Genomic DNA, 27,181 nt, shown 5'->3' with positions numbered 1-27,181 from the left:
GCAAACTGCATTTCCTTTAGAAGGCACTTAACGGCAGAAACAAACGAGACACTTGGAAAATTACTGTGAAATCATCAGTCAACAGAGACAGTGGGAATAGTTTAAAAAAAGAATTAACACTCAGCTAATGCTAGTGTTGAACAAGCAAAGCAGCAATGCACTTCACACACATCTGCCCCCATGCATATTGCTATAGATGAAGGCCACTTTCTCAATCTGTGCACTGAAAGCAGGAGAACAGAGGAGCCTGATAGCAATCCGTAGTTCCATTTCCCAGCATTAAATGACTTCTTATAAACAACAGAATCTTCGTTGCAAATCAAACTGCAGAGTTCTAATAGCCAGAAACCTGTGGTTTTTAAACTATTCCCAACTCAAAAAAAAAAAAAAAAGAAAAGAAAAGAAAAGAAAGGCTGCCCATAGTTTTCTAAAGGGCTGTTTCTGATTCCTCAATGCATAAGTATTAACCAAACATAAAAAGCAAATAATCTGATACAGACCAATTCACTTGCAGATTTCCCTGTGATTATCCAAGTGATTATATACATGAAAACAACTGCACGTATTACTACACTCCACCACCTCCCAGTGGCATATGCAGCCTGTGTGCAATTCCAGCAGTCAAGAGTTTGGCTCCGGGTCCTCAGAGTGTCTGCTGTAAATCCTCCTCCTCCAGCACCTCCTGCTGCTACTTCTCCAGAGCGGAACAAACAGCAGAAGCAAAGACTGATTCCACCCTCCTCCCTCCAAGTTATTTCTAATGTTTCAAGTCCCTTTTCCTCCTACCTATTCCACCTCTCTCAGTCACTTAGAAACCACACAGACTCAGCCTAGATGGAAGCACAGGGAGAAAAAGGGTTTCTAGGTGACTAGCGAAATCAGCCTCTACATTTCTAGTACACCTATCGTGGTTAAATCTAGGTACTGCTGGAAATAGAAATACGATGAGCGGTTTCATGCTAAACTGAGGAAGGATGCTGTGCAGGTGGATAACCAGGGCAGCCAGCAAGGAGCACGAGAGGAACGAGGCGGTCTCTAATGGTAACTATACAGTCTCGTAGGGGTGATACAAGGCAACGGAGGGAAAGCAGAGACAGATACATTACACAGGCGCAACTCGGGGGCAGGGGAAGAAGGCGCTTGAAGAAACTGGCAAGCGGGCTGGACATGCAGGACCGCACGGCGACTGCAGCGCTGCTCACTCCGGGGGGAACAACTGCGCGAAGTGCGGGGAAAGCGGGATCAGGAGTTGTCCCGGGGGGCTGCGGCGGCTCCGCGGGGACCCCGGGCTGAGCCCGCCCGGGGCAGGGGCGGGCGGGGGCGGCCGAGCCGGGGCAGGGCCAGGAGCTCCGGGCAGGGCTCCGGACTGGGCTCCGGGCAGGGTCCTACCTGCGCTGCGGCGGTGCCCGGTGATCACGGCCTCGCCGGTGAGCGGGTGCAGCCAGGTCGTGCTCTTCGCCTCCTCGCTGCGGGGACGGACACACGGACCGAGTCAGGCAGGCGCAGCCCCGCCGCCCCCTGCTTCCCCCCCCCTCCCCTTCCCCGCACGCCCCTCCCGGCCCGGCCCCGCTCCCCTCCTGGCCGGCCCCGCGCTCACTTGATGAAGAAGACACGGCCGCCCTGGCTGATCCCGTAACTCCAGCTGCCGGGCAGCGCCCGCAGCCGCTCCGCGCTCAGCTCCGCCATGGCCGAGGCGCCGCAGCCGGGGAGAGCCGAGGGGAGCGCGGGCGGGGGGGCGGCGCGGGCACGAGCAGCGAGCGCGTCCCCGCCGCCGCCGCCAACACCTTGGGGAGGGGAGGGCGCAGCGCCCGCCCCGCCCCGCCCCGCCCGCCGCCGCGGGGGCGCGCTGGCCGCGGGGGCGCGCCCGGCCGGGCGGGGGCGGGTTCCGGCGGGCGGGGAGGGAGCCGCGGGGATGGAGGGAGCGCCGAGAGGCGGCCGGGGCCGTCCCGCGGGGACGGAGGGCGGGATCCGGTGTGCGGAGGCGCCGGCTGGCAGCGGCCGTGCCGGGGGAAGGGAGGGACGGAGGGCGGGAGCCGCGCCCGGCCGGTCCGCGGCTGCGAGGCGAGCGCACGGCGCCTCATCCCCGGCCCCGCTTGTTCGCGCACCAGCGCTCGAACTCCACAATCCCCGGCTCCACCGCTGGCAGCCTCTCATCGGGTCCTTACGGACAAAGGAAATTGAAAGTTTTGTCCTATTTCCTCCCCGGGTGAACGCGATCTTCTCACACCCTCCGCTTCAGGCTTTTCTGAAATTTCTTACGTAAAGGCTTAGTCCTCAAAGTATAAAGAGATGACTTATTTTTCCTTCGCGCAAACCGTGCTGTCTGTGCTTTGTGCCCGTCTTCCAAAAGAGGTCTGGGATATGGCATGGATCCGTGTTTTCAGTGTTTCAGGGAGGTGGCAGTAATTCAGGTAAAATCCACAGCTGCAGAACTGAATCTCTGTGCCTGTGTGTATACTTTAATTCACATGAATAATCTGATTGCATGTGCATTTATGCATAGCCATACACCCCTTCGATTTAAGTTATACATGACAAATGTAAATTACTAAAACCGTGCTGTGGCCGTGATATTTCTAAGAGAACCTTGCTTTGCAAAGCCACTTTCTGAATAAGCACTAAAGCTGGGAAGTCTCGCAGCATTCCTGTGCCCACAAAACATTGGTAATTCACAGCTGGCAGTATTTTGCACAGGCAGCTTTGTCCTGTCTCCCATCCTTAACACCTTAGGAAAAATACAATTGGACAGACGAGCTGTTGTGTGGTTTGGTCCCCATCATGCCATGTGGTCAAAACTTTAAATCCCTGTTGTCCCACACAAGATATTCCAGACATGAAGAGCAGTGAATGTGAGAAGATCTGGAGTTACCTTTAAGTAACTGGATACAAGGTAAGAATTCCTCCCTGTCCAGCAATACCCTTCATTTCCACTCAGCGCTGACAGCACCTGAGATTTATAGACTACCAGAGGAACGATACACTGGGGAAAACACAAGCTATTCTATAAACAGTTCCCTTCTCTCCTAAGAGCAAGAGCCCTTAGATGATGAGTAAAGTGAGTAATGGCTCTTCCTGTGAAGGGCTGTGGAAAGCTGCCTGGCAGCAAGCAGCAAGGGGGAAATCATGTGCGTTTTGGGCTCCTGAGGTGGTAGAGGTCATGTCCTAATATTTCCCCACGCAGCCTAAGTAAAACATAGAGCAAGTGCTCTTAATCCCTAGAACAGTGGATACCTTCCACTGCAGAATCAATTCTTTTCCCTAGCAGAGAATTGCATGCAGCACAGCTAGACTTATATTGGCCTAGATCCATAAATTAGGTATTTAGGTAGAATTTAGGTGCATAAATGCTGCCCAATCCCAGCATGTGCTTTGCCAAATGGCTTCCTTAGGCAACTAACTTCTGCCAGCCCCTTTGCAGCCTCTTTCTGCTTTGCATGCACTTAGAATTGCTGCCATCTTGGTAAAACCAGGATCATGGTACTTAAAATATGCCCAAACATTTCTGAATTCTCAGGCAAGGCATTATTGCCCCATATGCCACAGAGACTGGATAAATTGTCCGTGTTCAGGCCACACCTAGAAGGAGTTACAAGTTTCATTTCTGAATAACTCACAGCAAACAGGCTGGCTAGCAGCAGAGTCATCACCACGAGCACTGCAGGGAACACGTTCAGCCTCAAGGATGAAGGGCATTCAAAACCATGCCACTCTCTTCCCAGGAAAATGCTTTTGCTCCAAGCTCCAAGCTGTTCTGAAGCTGAGGTTATTCTATGAGGATACTGAAGGTGCTCCTCCTCCCCCTTTGAAGTCACATTATTTTGCAAATATAATTATTGTGCTATAGGGTGGTGGCATGATTTGCTGGTCTCATGAATAGGAAGCTCAGCCAAGGAGTGATGGAAGACCTTGGTTCTACTTCACCCAGGGACATTCGGTTCAGGGACTCAAGTATTTTATGTTAAGTATCCATCAAATAAAATGTATTTGCACATGCTAATCCTGCCAGGTGCTCTGCACCCTGAACTCCCAGTGATTTCTGGGAGCCCGAAGTTTTACCATTTTGTGGAGCAAAGGGCACGAGGGAACCACATCTGCATCATTTGTGCAGGCTGGTGCTGGCAGTTTTTCTTTCTGAAGGCTGCTGTAGGTTCCACAGTTAAAACTTTTGCTTCACAGTTAGTCTAAAATTTTGATCAAAACAAATCACACGTGGAGTTTGTTGCAAAGTTCAGTAATGGTACGTATTTTCTACAGTCAGAAAAGTATCTGAATGCTCTTAAAAGAGGGACTCAGGAACAACATTTAAAAAAAAACAAACACATATATCACTAAGGGGAGTAAAACTCTTCTTTGAAAGCAGTTTGTATCACCATAAAGACTGCATGCATAATTCAAGACACTACATATTGTACCTTTCACATCATTCTTTTTTACTATAGAAATGAACTAATGATTCCAAATGTGAAACTGGTCAGCGTGATTTATAAAACTCAGAGAAATCCATCAGAATGCTGCCATCTGGCCAATGACTTTTTTTTTTTCTCTCCCAGAAGAGTTGAAGGCAGACTGTTGAAGTGGTGACCACCATTGCCACAGCTGTTCTCTGCTCTCTGCATGTATGGCCGTATTAATCTGCTGCTCCTGTCACCGATGGGAAGCAGATAGAGGATGTGGAGCAAGCTGTTAATCTGTGAGACACAGCCCTCCCATCTGTACACTGGCCCCCCACCACTGGGAGTTTGGGATGAAGTAAAAACCCAGCTCCACTGAGATTTTTCCCATGTTTCTCCATAGCTTCTCCAAGCTTCTTTCCTTCCTCTTTCACCTCCATATGACAGTAGCTTTCCTAGCAACTCCCTCAGGGTCAGGGAGTACTAAGGGAGCAGTGAGACTATTGATGTTTTAAGAAAATCGTTTTGGCTCAATAATGTATTCATAATCAAAATACTTAAAATTCCTGGGGCAAAGGAGCCCTGCCCACAGAACAATGAATCCCTTTAAATGGGATTAATTAAAAACAGCGTTGGGAGAACATTCATTGAATAAGACTCAGAGAATTCCATCCACACCTCTCCCAACAGGTATGAGGTGACAACAAACACGATGAGCTGAATAAAATGAGCTAGACATAAGCACAGCACCCAACAAAGCCTCTGAAGCAGGGAGTGGACTGCAGTCATAGAATCACAGGACATCCTGAATTGGAAGGGACCCACAAGGTCCAACTCCTGGCCCTGCACAGAGTCACACCATGTGCCTGAGAGAGTTTTCCAAACCCTTCTTCAACTCTGTCAGGCTTGGGGCCGTGACCACCCCCCTGGGGAGCCTGTTCCAGTGCCCAGACACCCTCTGGGTGGAAAACCTTTTCCTGATATCCAACCTAACCCTCCCCTGACACAACTTCAGGTCACTACCTCGGGTCCTGCCACTGGTCGTGAGAGTGAAGAGATCAGTGCCTGCCCCTGCTCTGCCCCTCACAAGGAAGCTGTAACTGCACTGAGGTGTCCCCTCAGTCTCCTCCGGGCTGAGCAAACCAAGTGCCCTCAGCTGCTCCTCACACAGCTTCCCCTCAAGGCCCCTAGCCATTCTCATGGCCTCCTTTGGACACTTTTTAACAGCTTTACATATATATATTTTTTTTTTTTTTTTTAATTGTGGCACACAAAACGCCCCCAGCACTCGAGGCGAGGCCGCCCCAGCCCCGAGCAGAGCGGGACAGTCCCTCCCTTGCCCAGCTGGCAATGCTGTTCCTGATGCCCCCCAGGACAGGGATGTCCCTCCTGGCTGCCAGGGCACTGCTGCCTCATGTTGCCTCATGTCCAGCTTGCCCTCAACCAGGACCTCCAGGTCCCTTTCCAAGGCACTCTCAGTCCCCAGTCTGTCCCTACAGCCAGGGCTGCCCCATTCCAGGCGCAAACACTTCACCTAAAGCCTCTCCACAGACCTGTGTTCATCACGGTTGAGTCTGTGTGTTCTGTCAACATGAATCAAATTGAATGAGGTATTTCATGGAGTCTGTGACTTCACATTTTTTATGTTGTTTAACTAGCAGGACAATATAAGCCTTTAAATGCAAGGAGACACCATTGCTGGAGGTGCAGTTTTATATTACAGATTCTCATGAGGGAGCTACTTCTGAAGGGTGGGTTCCTTTTTAATCCCATCCCTAAATGTTACTTTTTCTTGCCTTTGTACCCAATACTGCAGTCCACGGTGAATTACATTAATTTGCTAATCTGATAGAAAATAAATCACAAATCCTCTCAAATAATTAGTTTCCTATCAGATCAATAAGCTGAACTAATGTGTCCTGAGGTCACTTGATAACTAGATCCAACACATGGGGTGAGAAAAGGAGAACCACTCCTTTAGGCTACATTCCTCAATGATGGGGAGGGGGGAAAAAATCAACAAATCCGCTAATTGACGTTCTCTGGAGTCAGGATATCTCTATGCAGATGAAAGAAGCAATTAGCCTAGGTCAGAGGAAATAAGAAAGAGGAAAAAAGCTGTTGAACACAGCCTCTGCAGACAGCTCTGTTGGTAGAATGGAGCCTCTCCTTTGCTCCAAATGAAGAGCCTGACAACTGTCCAGGGCTCCTGTCCGATATCTCTCGAGGCTGGAAGTGTTTTTAGGGGTCATTGGTACAAGTGGCACAGGAGTCCTCTTCTGGGTTAGTGGAAAGTATCAGTGTGACTGAACAGGCAATGGGGTCATTAGCCTGCCTGCCATCAGCACCAGATATCCTCACACACTGTGAGATACACAACCAAAGCCTGGCAGTAGAAACAAAGTGGTATCTTACAGCTTGGTAAGTTTTGCAATCTGTGCTTGACAGGAAAAGCAGTTGTTCTCATTTCAAAACTATTTTTTTATCTGCAATTAGTGATTTCCAGGTCTAGCCGTGCTGTGTAGAATTTTTGTTTCCTTCAGGGCAGTGAATCCTAATATGAGGCTGATTTCTTTTAAAGATCCAGTCAGACTAATACAAAACAAACTCCAAAGCCGAAGTGTGAGGTTTGCCTTTCCCTGGCAGGCAACACCAGAAAAGCAAAAGGGCTTATTATTCTCCAAACCAGCACCATCTTGCCAGAATCATCTTGTCCATTCAGTGCAATTTTGAACAGAGAATACTTCTTTGTTGCAAGCCTCTTTTCAGAGACTCATTTGCTGTATGGTCCATGCCATGTATACCATGATGAGGTAACACGATGAGTCTTCCAGCCTGAAATGATGGATGCCATATTTGGGACCTTCAGGTTTCTTTTACTGATCCTATAATATTCAATGTCTCAAAAAAGATTGAAGAGGCTACTTTTCAAGATGGAGAGCTACTTTTCCGGAACCTTCTTTTCTTCCTTCTCACACCATTTCACAGCCTTCTTGCTTAGGAAGCCCTAAGGCTACCATAACAATGGTTGCCTGTGACTCTCACACAATGTTAAAAATGGCATTTTAAAATCATGTTTGTTGCCAGGATTAGTTTAAAATAGTATTAAGAAGGAAAGAATTTGTGAGGGAAATACAGTGCTCTCAATATCACGCTTTTCCTCTCACTGGCCATTGCTAGCCACATTTGACTTAAGCCAGGGGATTTCATCTTTCAAATAACCCTCTCATTTGAATCATCTAGAAGAAAATCATATACAGTGCAACACAAATAAATTCTCTGTCTTTCAGCTGGCTTCTCTGTTTCACAGATCTCTTCAGTATCTGGTAGACTTCAGCATCTGCTTTTCTTCACACTGTTATCTTCGCTGCTGCTGTCCAGTTGCATGAAAACCTGCTCTGTTTCAAACTGTAGGAGATGGAGAAGCTTTCTCTGTTCTGGAAGAAGCAGAAGATGACCTGAGTTTCTCCTGAAAATTGCCTTTGTTTTTCCAGTAATTGCTTGACCAAGTAAGAATGAGCTTCATGTGGAATATCTGGAAGAGCTTCACCTGTGGTTTGCATTATGTGAGATATACAGGGCCCTGTGGCTGAAAGGGCTTTATTTATGTGGTCTTTTATGTGGTCTTTTCTCATGCCTTTTGTCATGTGCATTCATTCTCCCCCCCTTTTTTTTTTCAGTGGGGCTGTAAGAATTTGCATTATGTTTGTATTTAATACCAACTGTGTAATGAATTTTAAGCTATTCCCACTAAACTTTCAGCAACTGACAGTCTTTTTCCAGAGTAAGGTGAAATAATACTGTGTTTCACCCAGGAGATTTTTGTAGACACCCTTGTTGCAATCTGGATGACATTTTCCATAAAACCATTATGTTGTGGATACCTTGGCCATGAAGTGCTTTAAGTGGTACTATTTTTGCAAGACATTAACATCTTAATCAAATCATGGGCCATTTTCTGTAATTACCACAATTGGTGAAATGCGTGTGTCAGTCTTTATGGACTAGACATAAGATTGTCAGTGTTGCAGTGATATTCTTTAATGGTGTTACAGCAGAACAACAAGAAAAGTAATCTATTTTTAGCCTGTAATTTTCCCAGCAGCATAAGCAAATCCAAGCCATATCTTAACTTGTTGATCTAAAATTTCCTTGGCTATATTTAGATATGGGCTGGTATCTGTTTCAAGGCTTGTTTTGTTGTTAACAGTACTCACCTTTTATCATCTTAGCAGGTTCTTTGTGGCCTGGTCTATTTACTAGAAATTCTGTTCTTATTTTGTTGTACTTTTGTGTACTTCAGCTTTTCTGTGCACATCTCTTTCATTTTCTCTTCATGAACTGCTGTTCTTCCATAGTCTCAGCTCTCCCCATGGGAGGTAAGACAGAGTTTGGTTCTTTCACGTTTGTTTCCTTTACATCTGATTTACATTTTACTCACAGTAAGAATATTTTGTTCACTGCATGACATGAGTTTTACCTACTCATGCTGAATAGTTATTTAACTGAAAAAAAGTTACTGAAACTTGGCTTGCAAAATTGTGTCCAGCTCAAACTCACTGTATTTCAGGTACTGGGGTTGGATTTTCCTGACAGAAGGAAGGTGTCTTCCAAGGCCTCTTTTACAACAGCAGTGGGCTAGTCAATATAGTCAATATAGTTAATACAGACTATGGAGCAGTTCTTATTCTGATGTAGGGACCTACATCCACTCACTTGAATCACACCTGCTGAGCTGTTCTGGCTACATTTACTCTGTTAACAATGATGGGATTCCTTCCCAGGCAGAAGGAGAGACCTTTATTGTAAACTGCTGTAGTCAGAGGAGACAAATCCCATCTGAAACACAGCTGCCATTTGGACAGTTCCCACAAAGAACCTCCCATATAGAGTAGTTCTTTTAGAGCTAATTGTAGTCACTCATGGGAAGCTTTTACAAGATGTTTTTATTCTTATGAATTTAACTGTGCATTTTCTTCCAAGCAGTGTCTTCCATTGCTTCATGAAACTTCACTCTGGTTGATTCCATTTTTTAGACTTCACCTCTGACTATTCAGACCTGTTCTGCTTCTACATTTTGTGATGAGGTTCTGTAACATCAGCTGGTTTCATTTTCAAAACTTGTAATCAGATCTAGCTCTGTTCTGCAGCCAATTCTCACAGTCTTTAGTAAGCTAAAGCTGTGTACTTCTCGCAACCTTTTTCTGAGGGTCTCTTGATCCCTACAGTATCCTGATCTCAGATCTGATTTTGAAAATTACATGCTCAATGGTACTTTCAAACATTGTAAGTATCTTGAAAGATTTCCTTTTGGTTTCAGTTATACAGTGGCCATGTCTCAAATATTTCAGTCTTTCCAAGAGCACAATATTTTCTCAAATCTCTATAGCACAAGATTTCTCATTTGCAATCTGGTGCTTCTGATCCTGCAGTACTCAGAGTTACCTTAATTCATCTTCCTTTTCATCAGCCCTGTCTCATTTTTAAAGAAAAACTGTGTTATTTGATTGAACCTACTTCAACCATATCCTCCATTTCAGGAGAATTTAAGATGCTTTGAACTTTTTTAGTTTTTACTCCGTGGTGTTCTCCCCTTACCACTCCCTTTGGTCTTTTTTTCTCCATACCATCTTTTGTTTGTACTCTGCTGCATGTTAAGTTGCATTAAAGAAAATGCCAGATTAGTGATAAAAAAGGCATCACTCCTACGAAAAAAAAGGGCACGTGCATATATATGTATAGAAGTAATAAAGATACAAGAGAGGAAGGAATTTGTGAAGGAGAAACTAAAAATGTTCCACTGAGCTGGTTTCTGTCACCAAGTATCCCTGACAGCAGTTGCTGAACTGGGGAGTGTTCCAGCCTCTAAGGCAATGGGTCACTTTGTTGTAGCCAGAAAGCCACGGTCATTTGTCTTGCTGGAATCTCAGCTGCTCATCTGTACTTGCTTTTATGCTTGTATAGTTCCACCATACTCTATGTAATATTCTCACATCCTATTGTCATTCAAATGGTTTCCAACCTTCGTTTTTATTTTTGTGGAGCTCTCTTCTCCAGGGGAGGCAGGAGCCCTGTGTGGCAGGATTGTATTAGCTGAAAACAAGGTTATCTTTCATTAAACACTTAGTGGTTCACACATTGCACACAGGCTGTAGCTCCCTGGTTAAATATTGCTGCTAATGCATCTCTTTTTTTCCCCAGCTATTTCCATTTGTCCCAGCTTGTAGCAAAGGTTAAGCCAGCTTGATTTGTAGTAGTTTCCTTTTATCCTTATACTTCTGGTTTTCTGAAATTATATTTTCTCTATTGAGGAATTTTCATCTTGAATTTTTTATACAGATTTCTGCATATGTAAAATAGCTTGTCTTTTCCAGTCTACATGATTGTATGATTTTCTGGTTCTATTTCCTTTCTGCCTTGTTGTTTTGCTGCTCCCACCAGCTTTTACTGTCTCATTTTGCCTCCCTTTCTCAACTTCCTTCTTTTCTTCCTCTGAAATGGCTGGTCCCCATTCTGCCTTGAACCCTACTTCCTCTTCGTTATCTTTGCCTTTCCCAGCATTCCCTTTTAACTCAGCCACTCTCTTCCTCCATTTATGCTCCTGCTCCTTTGCCAGAGGACAGAAACAGGTAGAAGCTGTGACAGCATGACCTGTCCCCTGCACCTGGTTTTCCCTGAAGGCTACATCTTCTCTCCAAGGCTGGCTGTGCACCTGTCCTCTCTTGTGATAATTTCTGCAAAACTCTGCTCCTCCAGCTGGTCCCCAGAGGACCCAGATTCGTGCTGTGAATAACGAAGCTTCCCTCCCTCCAGTCTGTTCTGACTATCACTTCTTTTTTTTTCTCCCTGCCCACTCATTTTCTATGTTTAATGTCCATGTGACACCATTCTTCTCTCTCTTGTACTCAGCCTTCCGTTACAACTGGCTCCTGGCTTTCCATTTTGCTTCCCAGAGCTGATGCATTCATTTTCTGCACTGGAATTTGTGCTCCTCTGCAAGTCTAGATCAGCTGCTTTATTTCTCCAAATAAGCCCTGGTTGCTTTGCTTTCTTCATGACATTTCAGCATGCTCGTGTTAATTCCATCAACAAAGCTACTGAGAACATTAAACATGTAACTTTTTAATGTTTCAGGTTTTAGAGAGGTTAAGAAGGCATGTGTCAGACTTGCAAGTTGAAGATGTTAACTTCTCCAAGCTTTGCCATTATTCCTAAAACATCATCAAAGAGGAAAATGGATACTATCGTCATACTAGGAAGAGTATAAGAAAATCTCAGTGAGATCAGGCTGCTGGGAAAAGCTTGAAAGAAAAACAGGAGCACTCTGAAACAGAAAGAAATTAAGTAATCCTGAATCTTTGGAAATGACAGTAAAAGAAAGCCAGAATTCCTCAGCAAGAGCAGGGGGAAGGGCTTTTAAATAGAGCCTATAACAAAGACAACTGCAGAGGGGATTGCAAAAGCTCTGAAAAATGAAGCAACCCTGCTCAATAGAAAACAGGAGTGAGCAGCAGCACGCCAGAGGCCCAAAGGCTGCTGGTGCTTCACAACAAGCTGCAGCAGAGGAGCTCCCTGCCACATAGCTGCCCTGCTAGAGGAGTGCAAACCCTCCTGGGTGTGTTCACCTGTGCAAAGGAGCCACAGGACTTACCAGATAAATGCCCAAATGTGTGTGGTAGGAAGTGGGACAATGCAATTGTTGTCATCTGTGTGTCCCTTTATTAATGTGAGGAAAGGAGAGGGTTTGCAAAGAAAAGGATATGCTTGATTTCTGCTTGATGAGAGGCAGAGTCTGTGTCTAGCACCACTTACAAAGATTGCCTGTTGCAACAGAAAAACAAGCAGAAGAAAGGATGTTTTTTAACAAGAGTTGTTCAGTGCTGTTTATGTGATTGTGAAAGAAAATGTTTTATCCAGCTATCCCAGGGAACAATTTCTTCTATGTTGTTGACCACTAGTGAAAAGATCATGTAAACCAGCAGCACTGTTTATACGACCAGCAGAAGAGACAACATTTCCAGTAACGCTATGAGGTTAAAAAAAAAAAGGGAAAGAAATGAGAAAGTCAGATTTCCAGTGTAATAATAATTGCAGTGCAATGGAAATGGTCACAGCAGAACACCTTTATGAAGAGAAGGTAATAATAAACTGTAGAAGAGGCTGAGGTTATAGGCTGCATCCAGCACACATGACAAGAAGAAAGGAAGAAAGGAAGAAAGAAAGAAAGAGAAAGAGAGAAAGAAAGAGAAAGAAAGAAAGAGAAAGAGAGAAAGAGAGAAAAAAAAAGAGAAAGAGAGAAAGAGAGAAAGAGAGAAAGAAAGAGAGAGAGAAAGAGAGAAAGAGAAAGAGAGAAAGAAAGAAAAAGAAAGAAAGAAAGAAAGAAAGAAAAGAAAGAAAGAAAGAAAAAGACAACAGTGTGTAACCACATTGGAGAGAAATGCTAAAAAATAGCTAAAAATATAGCTAAAAATCCTATAAACTGCCCAAAGGGGACTGAGATCAGGAGATACTTCCATTTTCCCACAGAAGACAACATAATGGGGTAGTCATCACCATATTGCAGTAAAGATAAGTCCTGAATGGCTGAAAACTCAAATTGGTTCTGGAATGGTTGTGCCAAAAGGATGCAAATGTGTCAGTCATATGTCTGAAAAGGCTGTATTCACCCAGTAAATATAAACCTATGTTCACCCAGTAAAGCTATGCTAGATGTTGATTGGCAGCTCCTAGGGAACTGCTAAAACCACAATACTGAAGAAAAAATGTAAGTGGAAAAAAGATGAAATTGGGTTTGGAGCAGTTGTCACTGGAAAAAAAAAACCAATAACCTACCAACCAAGCAACAACGACAAAAGAAAAATAAAGCTAAAAAACCACCAACCCTCAAAACAAACAAACAAAAAAAAAAACCCCAAACCAACCTAAAATACCCAAGCCAAGCTTGTTAGTTGCAGACCTGAAAGAGACCTGATTCAGTTTTGGACATGTGCTATATTACTATACTGCATATACAAGTTGTTATAGCCAGTTCCTAGGGAAACTAGAGAAAGGAAAGAAAACATTCCAAGAAAAATATGATAAATTATCAGCTACTTTCCCTGTGATTGCCAGAAATGAAAGAGTTAGATGTAGAAGGAGAGCTTGCTTATGCTGGGGATAGAGGGGGATCCATAAATAAGTGGTTTTCACAGGTATACCCAGGATTGGAAAAAAAGGAACAAAATAAGATTGAGATAGTTTGGCGCTTCCTTTGGTGTCACAGTTCTTCGTTGCTTTTCTCTATCAAGGCACTGTAGTTCTTTGCAAGACAGAAAATATTGGATAAGTACTTCTTAAGTAAAACCCCAGTTCCTTCCATAGACATCACAGAACTTAACACAGGTATGTTTTTGGAATGACACTTGCTTCATTCAGCCTGTCATGTATTTGTCAGGTAATTTGTTATCCAAAGGCAAAACCCTATTGGAAAAAAGTGACATGATAAACTTCTGGCAAATGCTTTCCTGCAAAAGCATCAATGCTGACTACTGCCCTGGTGTTTACAGTCACATCCCTTCAACATTTCTTCAGGGCTCTGGTAGTCTTCAGAAAGAATCAGCCTTATGGGGACCAGGCTACCAGCATAATATCTGACTGGTAAAGCTGACAGAGAACAAAAAGCTGAACAAAATGTATACCACATGTAGGTCTAACAAGACAACCTTGCCTTGCTTAGAAGGAAACGTAAAACTAGAAAACCTGAAGTGTAAATGAGAAGTGTGTCAATCCTTAAAGTGCATAACTTATAAGCAGAATCATAAGAATTACTTCTTTTTAAATTTTATTTTGTTGATTTGTAACAGATTCTCTATGTGCCAAAATCTGTAATCTTACATTATTTGCATAATTTGTTCACCAAAAAGATCTATTCACTATGCAACTGAAGAAAACAGGGCGTCTTTGTAACATTTAACAACTGTGTTTAAGAAGTAACAGCAAATGAAGAGGAAAACCAGAAGCCTGTCACGTATTTCAAGCACTGCAAACACACAAACAAACCCAACCCAGCATTATGTCCCAGTGGAAATGAAACTCTTGCTAATGGCACAAACTTTTGAACAGCTTGCTGAGTATTTGGTATGGTTTGTTTCTGTTGTAAAAAAAAAGACTCTCAATGCATTTAGTGGCACGGTGGAATCCACAATTATTAAACAAATTTTTGCCCAGAATACCAATGCTGTTACTGCAACCTGGCAACTTTCTTTTCGAGCCGAGCACTTCCCAGGGAGCGCAGGCACGGAGATACGTGTTTTGTCAAGAGCTCCAGTTACGCAATAACACAACAGGAAAGAGCTTAAATCACAGAAAAAAAAAGCCCAGCAAACAAAACCCGAGGCCTTTGCTGACCTTACGGCAACAGCAGTTTCAGCACCAGCAGGCTGACTGGAACCAGTTAGGGATGCGTGGCTGGCAGCTCGCACAAAGCTGGGTGGAGCTGGGGGAATGAGCCTCTGCCAGGTTGGCTCTCGTCTCGGCAATGAGCTCCCTCTCACTGACAAAGTGTTCCTGAAAGAAAAGCACATTTTTACAATCTCGGTGCTTTTGAAAGTAAGTGCTTTATGATTTCCACAAGGGATGCAGATATAAACAAATGGAGGACAAAATACAGCAGCCAGGTGGACGGCCTTGACCACACAGACAGAGTCAGACTCCATCACACAGCTATAAAATACAAAGCTAAAGACAAAAACCAACCTCTTTTCCCACCCTGCAGAGTCACTTAATGGATTTCAGCAGTGAGTAGGCCACAAAGCTGTTTTTCTGAAATGGAAATATTGTAGTTATTTCCTTCTCTAAATATACAGAGCAGGCAATAATGCTGAAAGACTCATCCATAAAGAAATTGAAATCAATATTGCAATACATGATATTCGTGAAGCCCTGATTTGGCTAAACGCTCTTAATTTCCAGTGCGGCATTTGTGCTGCTGGCAGGATGCTGCCCAGCAGTGATTTATCAGCAAGGAAAATAGATATCTGAAGCTGGGCTCCTATGTCCATACCTAGTTACCAAAATAAATTGCCTGATTTTCAAGCTTGCCAGGAACCAGAAGGTCCCAGGAGCACACGTGTGATAGAGAACAATTACACAGCAGATCAAAGCTAAAGCTGACTAACCACGGTCCCCTAAATTACAAGGGAAACTGAGCCTTTGCTGCCAGTTGGAACATATTTTATTTCTTGTTGCTTTTCAGTTCCAGGTCTCCAGTCTCCAGGTCTCCAGTGATCCACTGAGAAAGCTAACTCCAGAATCGCCTGTTGGTGACCAAATTTGACAAAGTGCAGACCAGATCAGGGATTTTTCACCTGACATTTTAGGTCAATCTTCTAAAGCTGTGCCAAATCACTTACATGTCCAAATATCTTCTAACCCAGAATTTAAATCACTGTCTCTGGATGTCTAACACAGGACAGTTTAAGAGACCTTAAATTCATTTAGGTCAGCTTTCTGTGGAAAAAAGCAAAGCATTTTGATATTCATGAATTACGTCTAATGTTTCCTGCTTGATGCAGGCATAAAATTAAAGGTCTGTCTTCAGAATTAAAATTAAAGGTCTGTCTGTCTGACTGATATTTCCAGAGCTGCATGTTATATTTTATGGGGCCAAGTGACCAGAAGTGAAATCTACGTTGGGCAGATGCTATTGACCCTAATTGGGGCCACTCAGGCAGGAAGAAATGGCCCCAAAACACCACAATAAATCAGGATATTACAAATAATTTATTCACAAGTAAAGCCTCAGGCTCCTGTGGACTACAAACATTCATGTTTCAAGACATAAATGAGAAAAAAATGTGGCTAATAAATTCCCTCCTGTTGAAAAATAAGTTTTTCTGTGTGGCTGAAACAAATCCAGTTGGAAATGACTTACTGAACATGTAGAAAACAAACTCCAAATGCTTCATCTTTATCACACATCACCAGCTGCATAAATGGACCCAAATTCTAACCCTGTTGGGATTAGCAAGTATCCAGTGTCATTAGAGACTATGCATGTTGCTAGAATAAAAATAAATTCAGTAACATTTACCCCACTAGAACCAAAAGGCAATTTAGCCTCAGAATAAAAACCCCAGTGTTCTATGTTTATTCTGACGTACTAGAAAAAAATTCTTTTGCCAGTTTCAGCTACATCTGATCCAGCATCGCTTTAACGTAGTGTTGGAAGCATGTGCAGCTTTTTAGAGCAAAGTGTGCTAGTTAAATAGAGTCATGGAAGATTATTCATAACAAAATTACACAGTGAATCTGTTTCAGTAGAAGAGCAAAAAAAAAAACCCAGAAAAACCCTCTTTTTTGTTATATATTAAGCTTAGCTCTCCTCTTCCACTATAGTTTTTCATCATGACACGAGTGTGACTGATTTTAGGAGGAGCAGAAGTTAAAATGCTTGGTCTCAAATGCACCTACACTAACTTACAGTACACAGGGCAAGTGCAGTGCACTCATATTGCAGGAAAGTGGATTAGACCTGTAGATCCCGTAATACTGACTATATCTGGCATGACTCGACTACATTTTCAGTGTAATTTAGGGGTGAGGAGCATGCAAGGTTCCTTCAGTGACGGATCTGCTCTGGTAGAAGAACGACCTAGAATTTTTACATGTAAATGCATGTCGTTATTACCATAAGCTTATGGCTTTTTTTGGGTGCTTCTCTTTAAATTTGCATATCTGTATTTAGGGCTCAGGCACAGTCTCACCCATCTACTTTCCCATTCCTTGCACACGGTGGACACGGTGAGGTTCGCAGCTCTTCCGGAATCATGACTCATATGGAAAAAAGTGTCCTTTTGGGAAGCTCTGCTTTGTAAGGTCTGGTGTGAGCCAGATTCTTCTGACCATTCCGGCTCAAATATGAGGTCACCTTTGCTGAAAGACTTCAGCTCTAATTCTCTGCCAACTCCTCATGAAGGAAGCTCATAGTTTCTCCAGGGAGCCTCAGCCACAGCCTTTGGCTTCTCTCTAATTCCTAGACTTGCAACTTTTGTTTTGTTTAGGGACTCTGCTGACATCCCCTTTCATTACCTTCTTCAGAGCAGTGTTCTTAAAGCTCATCAGTGCCCCAGTCCTTGTCCTCACAGACTGAGTGGATGCAGCTGAGCCCCATCTGAAGACCCTTCTCCCTGCCCTGGGCCTGTCACCTTTGGACTAACTCCACAACACCCATTCTCATCTCATTCAACTATTACAAAACTCTGTGGTCAAATCCTTCATCACGGGTCTGTATTCACCGATGCTCAGGTGATTACTCAAGAATGTTAGCATTTGTGTCTCACAGATTTGGGTGGGAAGCTTGCAGGCTGCCAGCAAAAGTCCTCAAATCCATTTGGCACATCTTTTTCCTCCTAGAAATCTGTGCTGAACAGTGTATTTAGGAAAATACACAATGAAACAACCACTTTGAATATAAAAGCTGATCTAGGAATTACCACTTGTTTTATTTTAATGAACAACTGATTTTTAAACATGGTGAAAATAGGCATTCCCAGTTTATTTCACATATGTGCAGCCCCAGCATTTGTTGTCCAAGTATCTGTGGGCAAGGGTCAAATATTCTTGAAAATGATCACTTATATTAAGGTTCTTAATTTTTTCACCTGAATTCTCATTTACTAGCATGCTGGATGGAGCTCTGAGCAACCTGGTCTAGTGGAAGGTGTCCCTGCCCATCCCCACAGGGGATTGGGACTGAATGATCTTTAAGGTCCCTTACAACCCAGGCCATTCCGTGATTCCATTATTCTCTTTGTTAGACACAAATCCTTTCTCTGCTCTTGTGCCATCCAGTGTTTGTACAAAAAGAAAAAAAAAAAAAGAAAAAAAAAAAAGAAAAAGTTGCTTATGCATACATTTCTCTGTTTCCAGAAAATCCAAATGCTTAAATTAATTCTCACAAATGAGCTGAAGAACATTTATATTGATTTTAATATTAACTTAAAGAGGCCCAAACAAAAACTCCAGTGCTTACTGAGGAATAATTTAAGAGACCACAATTTATAAAACCACTATCAGAAATACAGAAACATACAGACAAGAACCCCAACAACCTCACAGTATGATATTTTGATACAATAAGACAGCAGAGAGAGATGGGTCAGATTTTCCATTTCTTGTGCCCATAACTCATAATGATATTTGCTTCTTGGCAATGTTGCTTCACTGATATAGCCTGTAGCATACCAACAAGTGTACTTAAAGAAAGAAATCAGGATCAGTTAAGAAATGATTCATGAGCATGAGGAAAGGCTGCATTTGTAACAAACATTCAGCCATCTCTTCATGTTTGCTGTTCTCACCTCCTGCTTACCAAGTAGCTTCTGTTTGAGTTTGCAGCATTCCCTGTGGAAATGAAAGCACTGGTCCAGTCGCCAACCGCACCTTTTTATTTTTAAATACATATATTTGTATCAGGTGACTAAGGCTTTTCTTTCCCAGTTAAACAAAATGTTTTCCTACATGATGACTACCCTGTATTTTTGCTTTCCCACTTTAAAGGTTCTGGGAGACAGCAAATTCTTATTTTACTGTGCAGCATAGCAGGTGGAGTCACTTAGAGTGATGATGTAGTGCTGACCTCCCTTTGCTACCTCTCAAAGTATAAGGGTTTCCCTCCACTGGGATTTTAAAGAAAGATAACCACCATGACATAATTATCCCCCTGTAAAAGCAGTGGAGAATAAGCTTGAAGTGTGAATTAATTTCTTACTCATCAGCAGGTGCGTAGAGCCTCTAAACCTTGTCGTGCACAGTTGCTGCTGAACACGTTGCACAAAGGAGCCACAGAAACTCGTACATCCCTCGTGGGGGAGTCTCGACTCCCCGAGCGTTTCCACAATGCCATCAGTGTCAGAGCTGAAGAGGAGGTGTCAGAAAACCAGATTTGAATTTTTTTGTAACCAAACCAGTGAGGGGAGGCACGTCCTAGACCGGGGAAAGAAGTGTGGCTGTGACTTGCTGAGAAGATCAGATCCTTGGAGTATATTAAGCCTATGACACAGTAACACTTTATTTCAGCAGCAGAAAGCACCCTCAAGTTATAATCTAATTAGAGACATTAAGATTCATTTGCATGTTATGGGGCATATTTTAGGGACAAGCTTCTTTGATCTTTACAAAGCAGCCGATAAATGGTTGTCCCTTACCGTATCTAAATCAGGTAACCTGAAGTTAATATGAACTGAGTTTCAGTGTGCCAGAATTTACATAGGGATGATTAACATTTCAAATGGAACAGAGCAAACATTAAATGCAGGCATGTTATGTGTCCATGACTGGCAGGAGGGTTGGGTTATTGCTGTCCTAGGAGATGAGTCCTAGGTGACTTTATCATCTTTCAGACAGGGTAGACAATACTCTGTTTTATTCAAGTACCCCAAAAATGGGTTATAAAAGGCATCGCATGCTGCATGTAAATACACGAGAGAAAGGGAGATGGAGAGAGATTTTGCTCCCTAATGGAGACTATTTCATTGAAATATGATCGTGGTTTTTTATTCAACTCTTTCCCTAGGTTAAAATAATCAGGTAATTCTTCTAATCTGTATTCAGGACATTTGAGCCAGTAATAATTTAGGAATGAGAAAAAATATTCAGGTCTCACTTCACCTTTGCAGAGTCTGGAAATTGACTGCAGACTGTCGGCCCTAAACCTTCATGTTTTATCGGGGAACAAGTTACAATCATTCCTCTGGTTTAGTGCCCATGTTTATGTGAGTGAGATTATTAGAGATCATATATAACAGGGCAGCCTGTTTGTGACTCTCTCTGAATCCCCAGTGAAAGTAAGAGGGGTGTGTGGAATGCAGCTCTCTCCTCTACAGCTGTATTTAGGAGGGGAGAAATTTCCCTTTTTCTATTTACCTTGCCGAACAGTAGGTTCTTTCCAGTAAGCTCTGCTTCTGTTTTGGCCAGTGCGGTGCTTTTCTTCTTTTCTGTTTCTATGCACCTCTGTTTTCCTCTGTACACTATCAGCAGTCTGGGGTCTCACTCTTGACACCTGGGTTGTTTTCATATAAGTTATTTATTTTAGGACTGTGCTGTCTGCCTGCTTCTGGGGGCATTGGCTGTCACTGCATCTCCAGTACGCCCAACAGGCTTTTCATATATGAGCCTGTTGCTGCAATAACATAGAAACTGTGCTGTGCTGCAGATACAAGTGCTTTGGGGTAAATATGGGCTCTGTCTCATATGGAAAACCCATCCCTAGCTGTCATTCACTGCTGCTCACATTTCGTACTTGCATTCAGAGCGCTGGGTGAGACAGTGCAGAATAATGCCAGCATCTTTTCTCTTGCATGTTTACCTTCTTCAAAGAAGATTTAATAGGTTCTTTGTATGTTGAGAAAGGCTCTGTGTATAAGCACATAAGGGACATGGATAGAGAAACTACAAAAATAGAAGGGAAAGATTATAGTAGAAAATATAAGTAAAGTAAAATCTGCTCATAGAATTTTCTTCAGCACTGTGTTATCTATTCAGCATCTAAAGCCCAATGTCACTTACAATTGCTCTGTAGGATTATCATGGTTGAGACTTTGATGTTCTGCTGCACCAGTGGCCTTCTCTATTTTTATCCATAAGCAACAAGTCTTTTAAGCCTCCCCAGCTTTTTTGTATTCCTACTGCTATTAATAATGATGGACAAATTATATGGGCCATAACAACTGAAAGGCCAAATGTCTAGATCATGAAGAGGTGAAAACAAGGTCACTGCTGGCCTTATATTTTTGAGGGGGAATCTGCAAATTTAGATTGTGTTGCTTTGAAAAAATTTAGTTATTTATCTCAACTTGTTTCTGAAAACACAATAATAATTAATAATAACACTATAGAAGTATTGCAAATATTAAGTGCTTTGGGAACTTCAAAGGACCAGCTTTAACTAAAGGCACAAGACTATTATTAACTATGACAAATACTGACTGTAGCACTAAGTGTGCATTCATACAATCATTCATTAATTTTGTTTGCACTCAGAGAACATACTGGGACAAAGCCGTGGGTCTCTATCCACATTTTAACCTAAGTTTTAGTCAGATTAGCCCTAGGTAAAAAACCAAGATAAGCTAAATTTTCTAATAATGCTAACTGAATGATCCACGAGATGTTTCTTGGCTGTGCTGGCCTGATCATTACAAAGGTGGCCAGAAAAGGAAAGTAAGTAGTTTTCATTCTTTAATGAAAAGTAAGGAGGGTCTGAAATAACTTTTGTTTTATTTTTCTGCTGTACGTTTTACATCAGAAATTTGCATTCATTTTACACTGCCAGACCAGTGAAAAAAAACAAGGTCTTAATAAAAGGTCTGGAACCGAGGGCAAGGGTTTTCAGTTTACATGATACTGAAATATTTTTGCCAGATGAGGTGGTGGTTACCCCATCCCTGGAAACATGCAGGGTCAGGTGGAATGGGGCTCTGAGAACCTGATCGAGTTGAAGTTCCTACTCTTTGCAGGGGGGTTGGACCAGATGACCTTTAAAGGTCCCTTCCAACCCAAACTATTCAATGATAGCCTTGACTATTCCAGACTTTATGCTGTGTAAGTTATCCAAGGGAGCTCAAAATATACCTGACTGTCTGAGCGGCGACTCTCTTTGCAGGTAATGGGTTTCAGCAGCCACAGCATTACTGTCGCTGTGTCCTGCGCTGCTTTCCCTCCTAGCTCCCAAAGGAGGAGGTCTGAGGCTGGCCCCTGGAGCACACACTCCTCTCCCCAGCTGGAGTACTTTCCCTGTGGGAGCACTGCCAGTTGGGGTGGGTTAGAGCAGCCCCTGGGCTTCGTGTCGTCCGCTTTCCCTTCGCTGAACCGACTGCAAAAGCTGCCAGTGTGTGGTTCCATGTGGAGAATAGTGCGTGTGACAAGTTTGGGGGTGATCTTGGGTGATTTGTAATAGTTTGGAAAAGGCTGTCACTCGTGTGGCGTGTTTGTCTTATGAGCAGGATAAATATTTCACTCTGAGAGGTCGGTCTAGTTAGCAGAATTACACATCTAGGCAGCAGCAAATTGTTTTTTTGTCTGAATACAAGAAGGGTCTTTGAGATACTGAGCCAGGCAAATAGGAAAAGGCACACCAGGGGGGAGCTGCAGCAGGCAGGTGCCATCAGGCTTGTTCCTGGAATGAGTGCTTGGGTCTCTAGAGCGTTATTTCAGTTAAAATAAGTAAAGATTATTCATTATAATAATGTGTTGATCAGTACGTGTGTGCCTGCATCACATTAGACATCCTCCAGTGTTGGCCTGAGTTTTGGGAGCCAAGCAGTGTGGTCCAATTGCACCTGTACAGACAGTCAGGTGGAGCATGGACATGAGCTGGGGCCCGTGCCTTCCATGGCAGGATGATAAAACATAACCTGCATCACTGTGTCCTCTCCCTGAGAACAAAGAAAGGTCCCCTGCTGAGAAAGGAGTGGATTTTCGAGGGGAAAGGTAAGGGCCTGTACAGAACTTTCAGGATAAGACTGGAAGAACAATGGGATTGTACCTGGGGAAAAGTGCATGGGTGTCCATAGCCTAAGAAAAGGTAGAAGGGAGCAGGGTAGAGCTGCTTGTTACCATGACAATAGGCAACAGAGTGTCTGTGTGAGGAACAAAAAGATTGCAAGTCATCCAGGAAAGATTCCCATCAAACCCCTACATTTTCTGCAGCTTAATGAATGGAAATTTAACCTTTTATTTGAAAGATTGTCAACTTGTTGGAATCTTGCTTTCCCATCCCACCAGCAACTAATACATCCTGTAGCAACTACAAATTTTGTGTATTACAACATTTTTCACATCCATCTGAAGGCATGTTAGAATTCAGTGGTAGCTGTAAGAGTGATGTGAATGTGAGGAAGAACTTTTCCAGGAAAAAGAGTCTCTGTGTAGTTCAAAATTTTGTATTACCACTCTAGTGAATCCTAAATAAATCTATATTTTTAGCCTTGATGCTACAATGTGGCTGGTCCATTAATTCATTATTGCCTCTCACATATGCCACCCTTTGCCTAACTATGAAATGGTTGTAGAATACTGTCACCCTGAAGAGGTGACATTTTGCCTCCACTTTGCATTGTTATAGTAACAATTCCTGGTTAATAAAATTTAACAGCTTTTTCCACAGGAGCTGTTTTTGTGATCCTTCAGCTACCTCTGTTCTCATGGGGTGAAGAGAATGATATATCCAACACTGGGATGTTCTAAGGCCTCAAACTGTCTGCCAGATCCTTAATGAGAAATGTGAGCTCAGAGTCAAGCAAATGGTAGCAAAACCAGTGTGATGGGTTAAGCTTGATAAAGAGACCAGCTAATTAAAAAAATCTGAAGGGAACAAATCACTCTCAAAATATAATGTTTTAGTAGGTATTAATGCTCTATACTGTAAATTAATTGCTTATTCTGGTGTAGCAAGTAATTTTAGTTTGTGTTTGTCCTGCATCAGGTCTGTATGAACATTATGAAACAAATAAAGGGATGAAAATGCACTGATCTGGATGTAGAGACACACACAAACGAGCAGGTTCATCTGAGTGGCTTTATACAAATACCTAGGACAGCCTGTTTGGAATATTCATGCCGAGCTGTTTGTCATCTTCCCAAATATTCATTTAGGTTTTTTTAGGCTCTTAGAGGAGATATAATCAAATATTTGTGAAGCCTGCATGCAGCACTGCTGCTGGAATTGTGTTTTGGATTCTCTAACATGAGGGCAGAGCTCTGTGGGCTGCTGCTGTGCACTCTCTAACAGGCTCTGCGAAGCCTTCTAATTTGAAACACAGCTGTTATTTCCCCAAAGCCTGACACAGTGAATGTTCACATCCTGATTTTCATTACTTTCATTTTCTGGGACTGAAAGCCCTTGGACTATGGGCTGCAGAAGTTTTGTTCTAATCAGACTTTTTTTTTTTTTCCCTTCATTTTTTTGACTTTACTCAGCTACTGTTTACATCAGAAGCAAAAGAAAAGCATAAGGATTGTACTTTCAGTCAGGTCCCTTTTCCATCCATAGCATATCCAAGTCTGGTTACTTCCTTTTCATACATGACATTATTCGTAGGACATATTTGTTGATGACTGTTAGGAAGTTTCCTAGTAGTTTTAGAAAGACACTGTTTGGCCTCACTCACATTGGTATTTTTTAATCACAGTAGGTATAGATAGCCCATTTCTTGAAGTTTAGACAAGGTTTTACTGTCATAAAAGTTGTAAATATATATTTTATTTCACAGTCCTCTGCTTGAACTGGATACAACAAAAGAATTACAACCTTACAGATTAGTATATATATTCTGTATAAAAACCTATAAAACTCCATGACTTATCATAAGAAAGAAGTAATCATTCTGTTTCTCAAACATAAGAATCTTTAAGTGCCAGTAGGAGGCCTGTAAACTACATCTAAGGGGCAATTTCCACAGTGTAAAAATTGGCAAATGCAAAATTTGCCTAGAGATGCTAATAATTTATGAGTTATGATCCATGTAACATTCTGCAGCTGATTTTTCTGCACTAAAGTAAAGGCAGGTCTTTGTGCAAAAATGGCAGTGATTTTACAAAGCAGAAGTGGGCATTATAAGCATTTTCAAACACTACCCTGTGTCTTGGAAGTTCAAAATGTGTCAGCAGGAAAACCAGCATTGTAGGAAATTCAGGATCCTGACACAGTCAAACACAAAGTGGGATCAGTTAATTTTTGGTTTAAGAACTTAGTGTGCTTTTAAACACTGGAAAATTTCAAGGTCACTGGTGGACCAGGAGTGTGGAACATGCCACGAAGCATAACTACCCCACAGTGCAGACAATGTCTTTCAGACTTAGGTGTTTAACTTCTTGAATGCCCCTTGAAATCCCTTTTCTGGTGTCTAGAGGAAGGAAACCACAGGGCTCAGGGGGTTTTAGTTCTGTTTCTAATGACATTCAGCAATGTCATCTCTGCTAGAGATCTTTAACACTCAGTTTATCTTATTGCAACAGGGCAATAATGAAACCTGCTTGCAAAATGAATATTTAATTTTAAGATAGCTAAGTCACTTTTATCCAAAGCATTCAAATATGTAAAACACTACTGCTTTGTGAGCTGCACAAATGTGCCCCACTGCTTGGGGAATGGCTGGTGCCTGTTGTAGTGCAACCCTGATTTAATGAGCTGTCCTTATAGTTCAAAATAGAAAATATAAAAAGTAATCAGCTGGGATCCTGATTACCTTTGCCCATGTTATAATAAGACCTTTGTGATAAAACAAAAAGTTCTGAACAATGCTGCCTGCATCATCATCACAAGCCAAGATTAAAATAGATGTTCTGTTATGTTTGGGAAAGTCTGGTGGCCTGATTTTCCAAAGCACTGTGTGTCTGAAAGCAACCTTGGCATTCAAGGTGCAAATGATAGAGAGACAAAAGAACTATTTACTTGGAAAGAGTAGTCAAATTGGAAAAAGTTAGAAAATTGACTTTTACAAAATGAGTTCATGGTCAATAACAACTTTAGCAGAAGGGAGACTAAATTTACTGGCATATATGGAATGAGTGATTTAATCTATCGCTGAATGACTGCCAGTGCTGGGGTGGAATGCAGCAGATGTTTTTCATGGAAACTTTAAACATAATTTTCCGATAGAAAGTGAGGCATAATATTGTCTCTAATAGAAATAGTAGGAAAAACTTTAGTGGCTCCAGTGACTACTGTCTTGCTCCTAGTGAAATCCTCTGCACCCTTTTTTCTCATTTCAACTTCAATCCTTTTTCTGCTGAAGAACCAGTATGCTTAGGAATAAAGTGAAATTATCATAGTAAGCAAAAGGAATTAATTCTGCACAGAAGCAACAGAATTAACTAGTCTGAGGTGAGTAAGCTTGTGTACTAAGGAAAGCCTACATATTTAGACCTTGTTACTCATCTCAGCTGCTACATAGATGGGAGAACAAACTCTTGAAAAAGCTACTCCACGATGGCAGCACCAGATATTAGAGGCAGTTTAGGTAATTATGAAATGAAAATGGTGACCTCTGATGTGGCTGTTCTCATCACTTCTGCAGAGCATGCCTTTGGTATATACACAAGATGGGCTCTGTCCCTGGGGCTGTGCAATGCCAACTCAAATCCTGCAAAATATTCCGTTTTTAACCTAGAAATGCCTATGCTAAGATGCACAATACGAGAATACAAAGGCTCTTGACCCATAAAGGTCTTGTTTTACCTGAAGTTTCCTAGGATTTGACAAGGAAAGAAATATTTAGCACCATGCAAATTTATCGGGAAAACATGTGGGCACAGGGACTCCACAGAAATACTTTCAGGAGTAAGTTTTAAGTTAACATTGATATTGCATGATTGCAAGAACCAGAAGAATGACGAACAACAGTCCGTTAATCCTGTTGGTAGTCTTATCAATTTGTTTGGGTAAGTATCTATTCAGGTTTTAAAAGTTAAATACATTCATGAGTTGATATGGATTATCCCAGAGTTCATGCTCTGGAGATTTAAGGGGAGTGTACTTCATTAGTCATAAAGAGAGAGAGAGGAACCATAAGCCAGCCTACAGCCCCCACAGTGTTGTTCGCTGTAGAGCTATTCCAACTCATTTAAAATGGCTCAGTGATGAGGTTTTCATGACTTCCTCTGGGAGATTATTCTACAGAATTGCAAATCTCAGAAATGGGAAGTGTAAATATTCCCTCAGTTAATTTAATTAAGCTCCTCTCCATTCTTGCCCTCTCACCACCTTGTAATTTCTCTCCTTTCTTACTTAGCATATTCCTCTAAAACGCTGT

At 42.5% G+C, this 27,181-nt stretch overlaps 1 protein-coding gene and 1 long non-coding RNA gene across 21 annotated transcripts in view; one reads left to right on the top strand and one right to left on the bottom strand.

The window, feature by feature from the left end:
- Positions 1 to 1,755, bottom strand: part of PLEKHA5 (pleckstrin homology domain containing A5) — a 162,373-nt gene extending 160,618 nt beyond the window's left edge. For 8 of the 20 annotated variants that reach the window (XM_048301911.1, XM_048301917.1, XM_048301913.1 and 5 more), the window contains exons 1-2: positions 1,598 to 1,736; positions 1,390 to 1,466 (exon numbers count right to left, since the gene is read on the bottom strand). In XM_048301911.1, coding sequence (XP_048157868.1) covers positions 1,390 to 1,466; positions 1,598 to 1,686 — 166 coding nt within the window. In that variant the 5' untranslated portion in view covers positions 1,687 to 1,736. Of the gene's footprint in view, positions 1 to 1,389; positions 1,467 to 1,597 lie in introns of all 20 variants that reach the window. The other 12 variants (XM_048301923.1, XM_048301924.1, XM_048301929.1 and 9 more) reach the window with 6 other exon arrangements.
- On the top strand, positions 783 to 12,589 carry LOC125325169. The gene is made up of 3 exons (XR_007203220.1): positions 783 to 1,041; positions 7,702 to 7,900; positions 11,526 to 12,589. It is a non-coding gene; the product is annotated as an uncharacterized LOC125325169 (long non-coding RNA).
- Positions 12,590 to 27,181: the final 14,592 nt, after the last annotated feature.

The sequence above is a fragment of the Corvus hawaiiensis genome, chromosome 4 (assembly GCF_020740725.1).
Source record: "Corvus hawaiiensis isolate bCorHaw1 chromosome 4, bCorHaw1.pri.cur, whole genome shotgun sequence".
Lineage (NCBI taxonomy): Eukaryota > Metazoa > Chordata > Aves > Passeriformes > Corvidae > Corvus > Corvus hawaiiensis.
The sequence above is the reverse complement of the archived record's forward strand: the minus strand, read 5'-3'. Positions and strand labels throughout refer to the sequence as shown.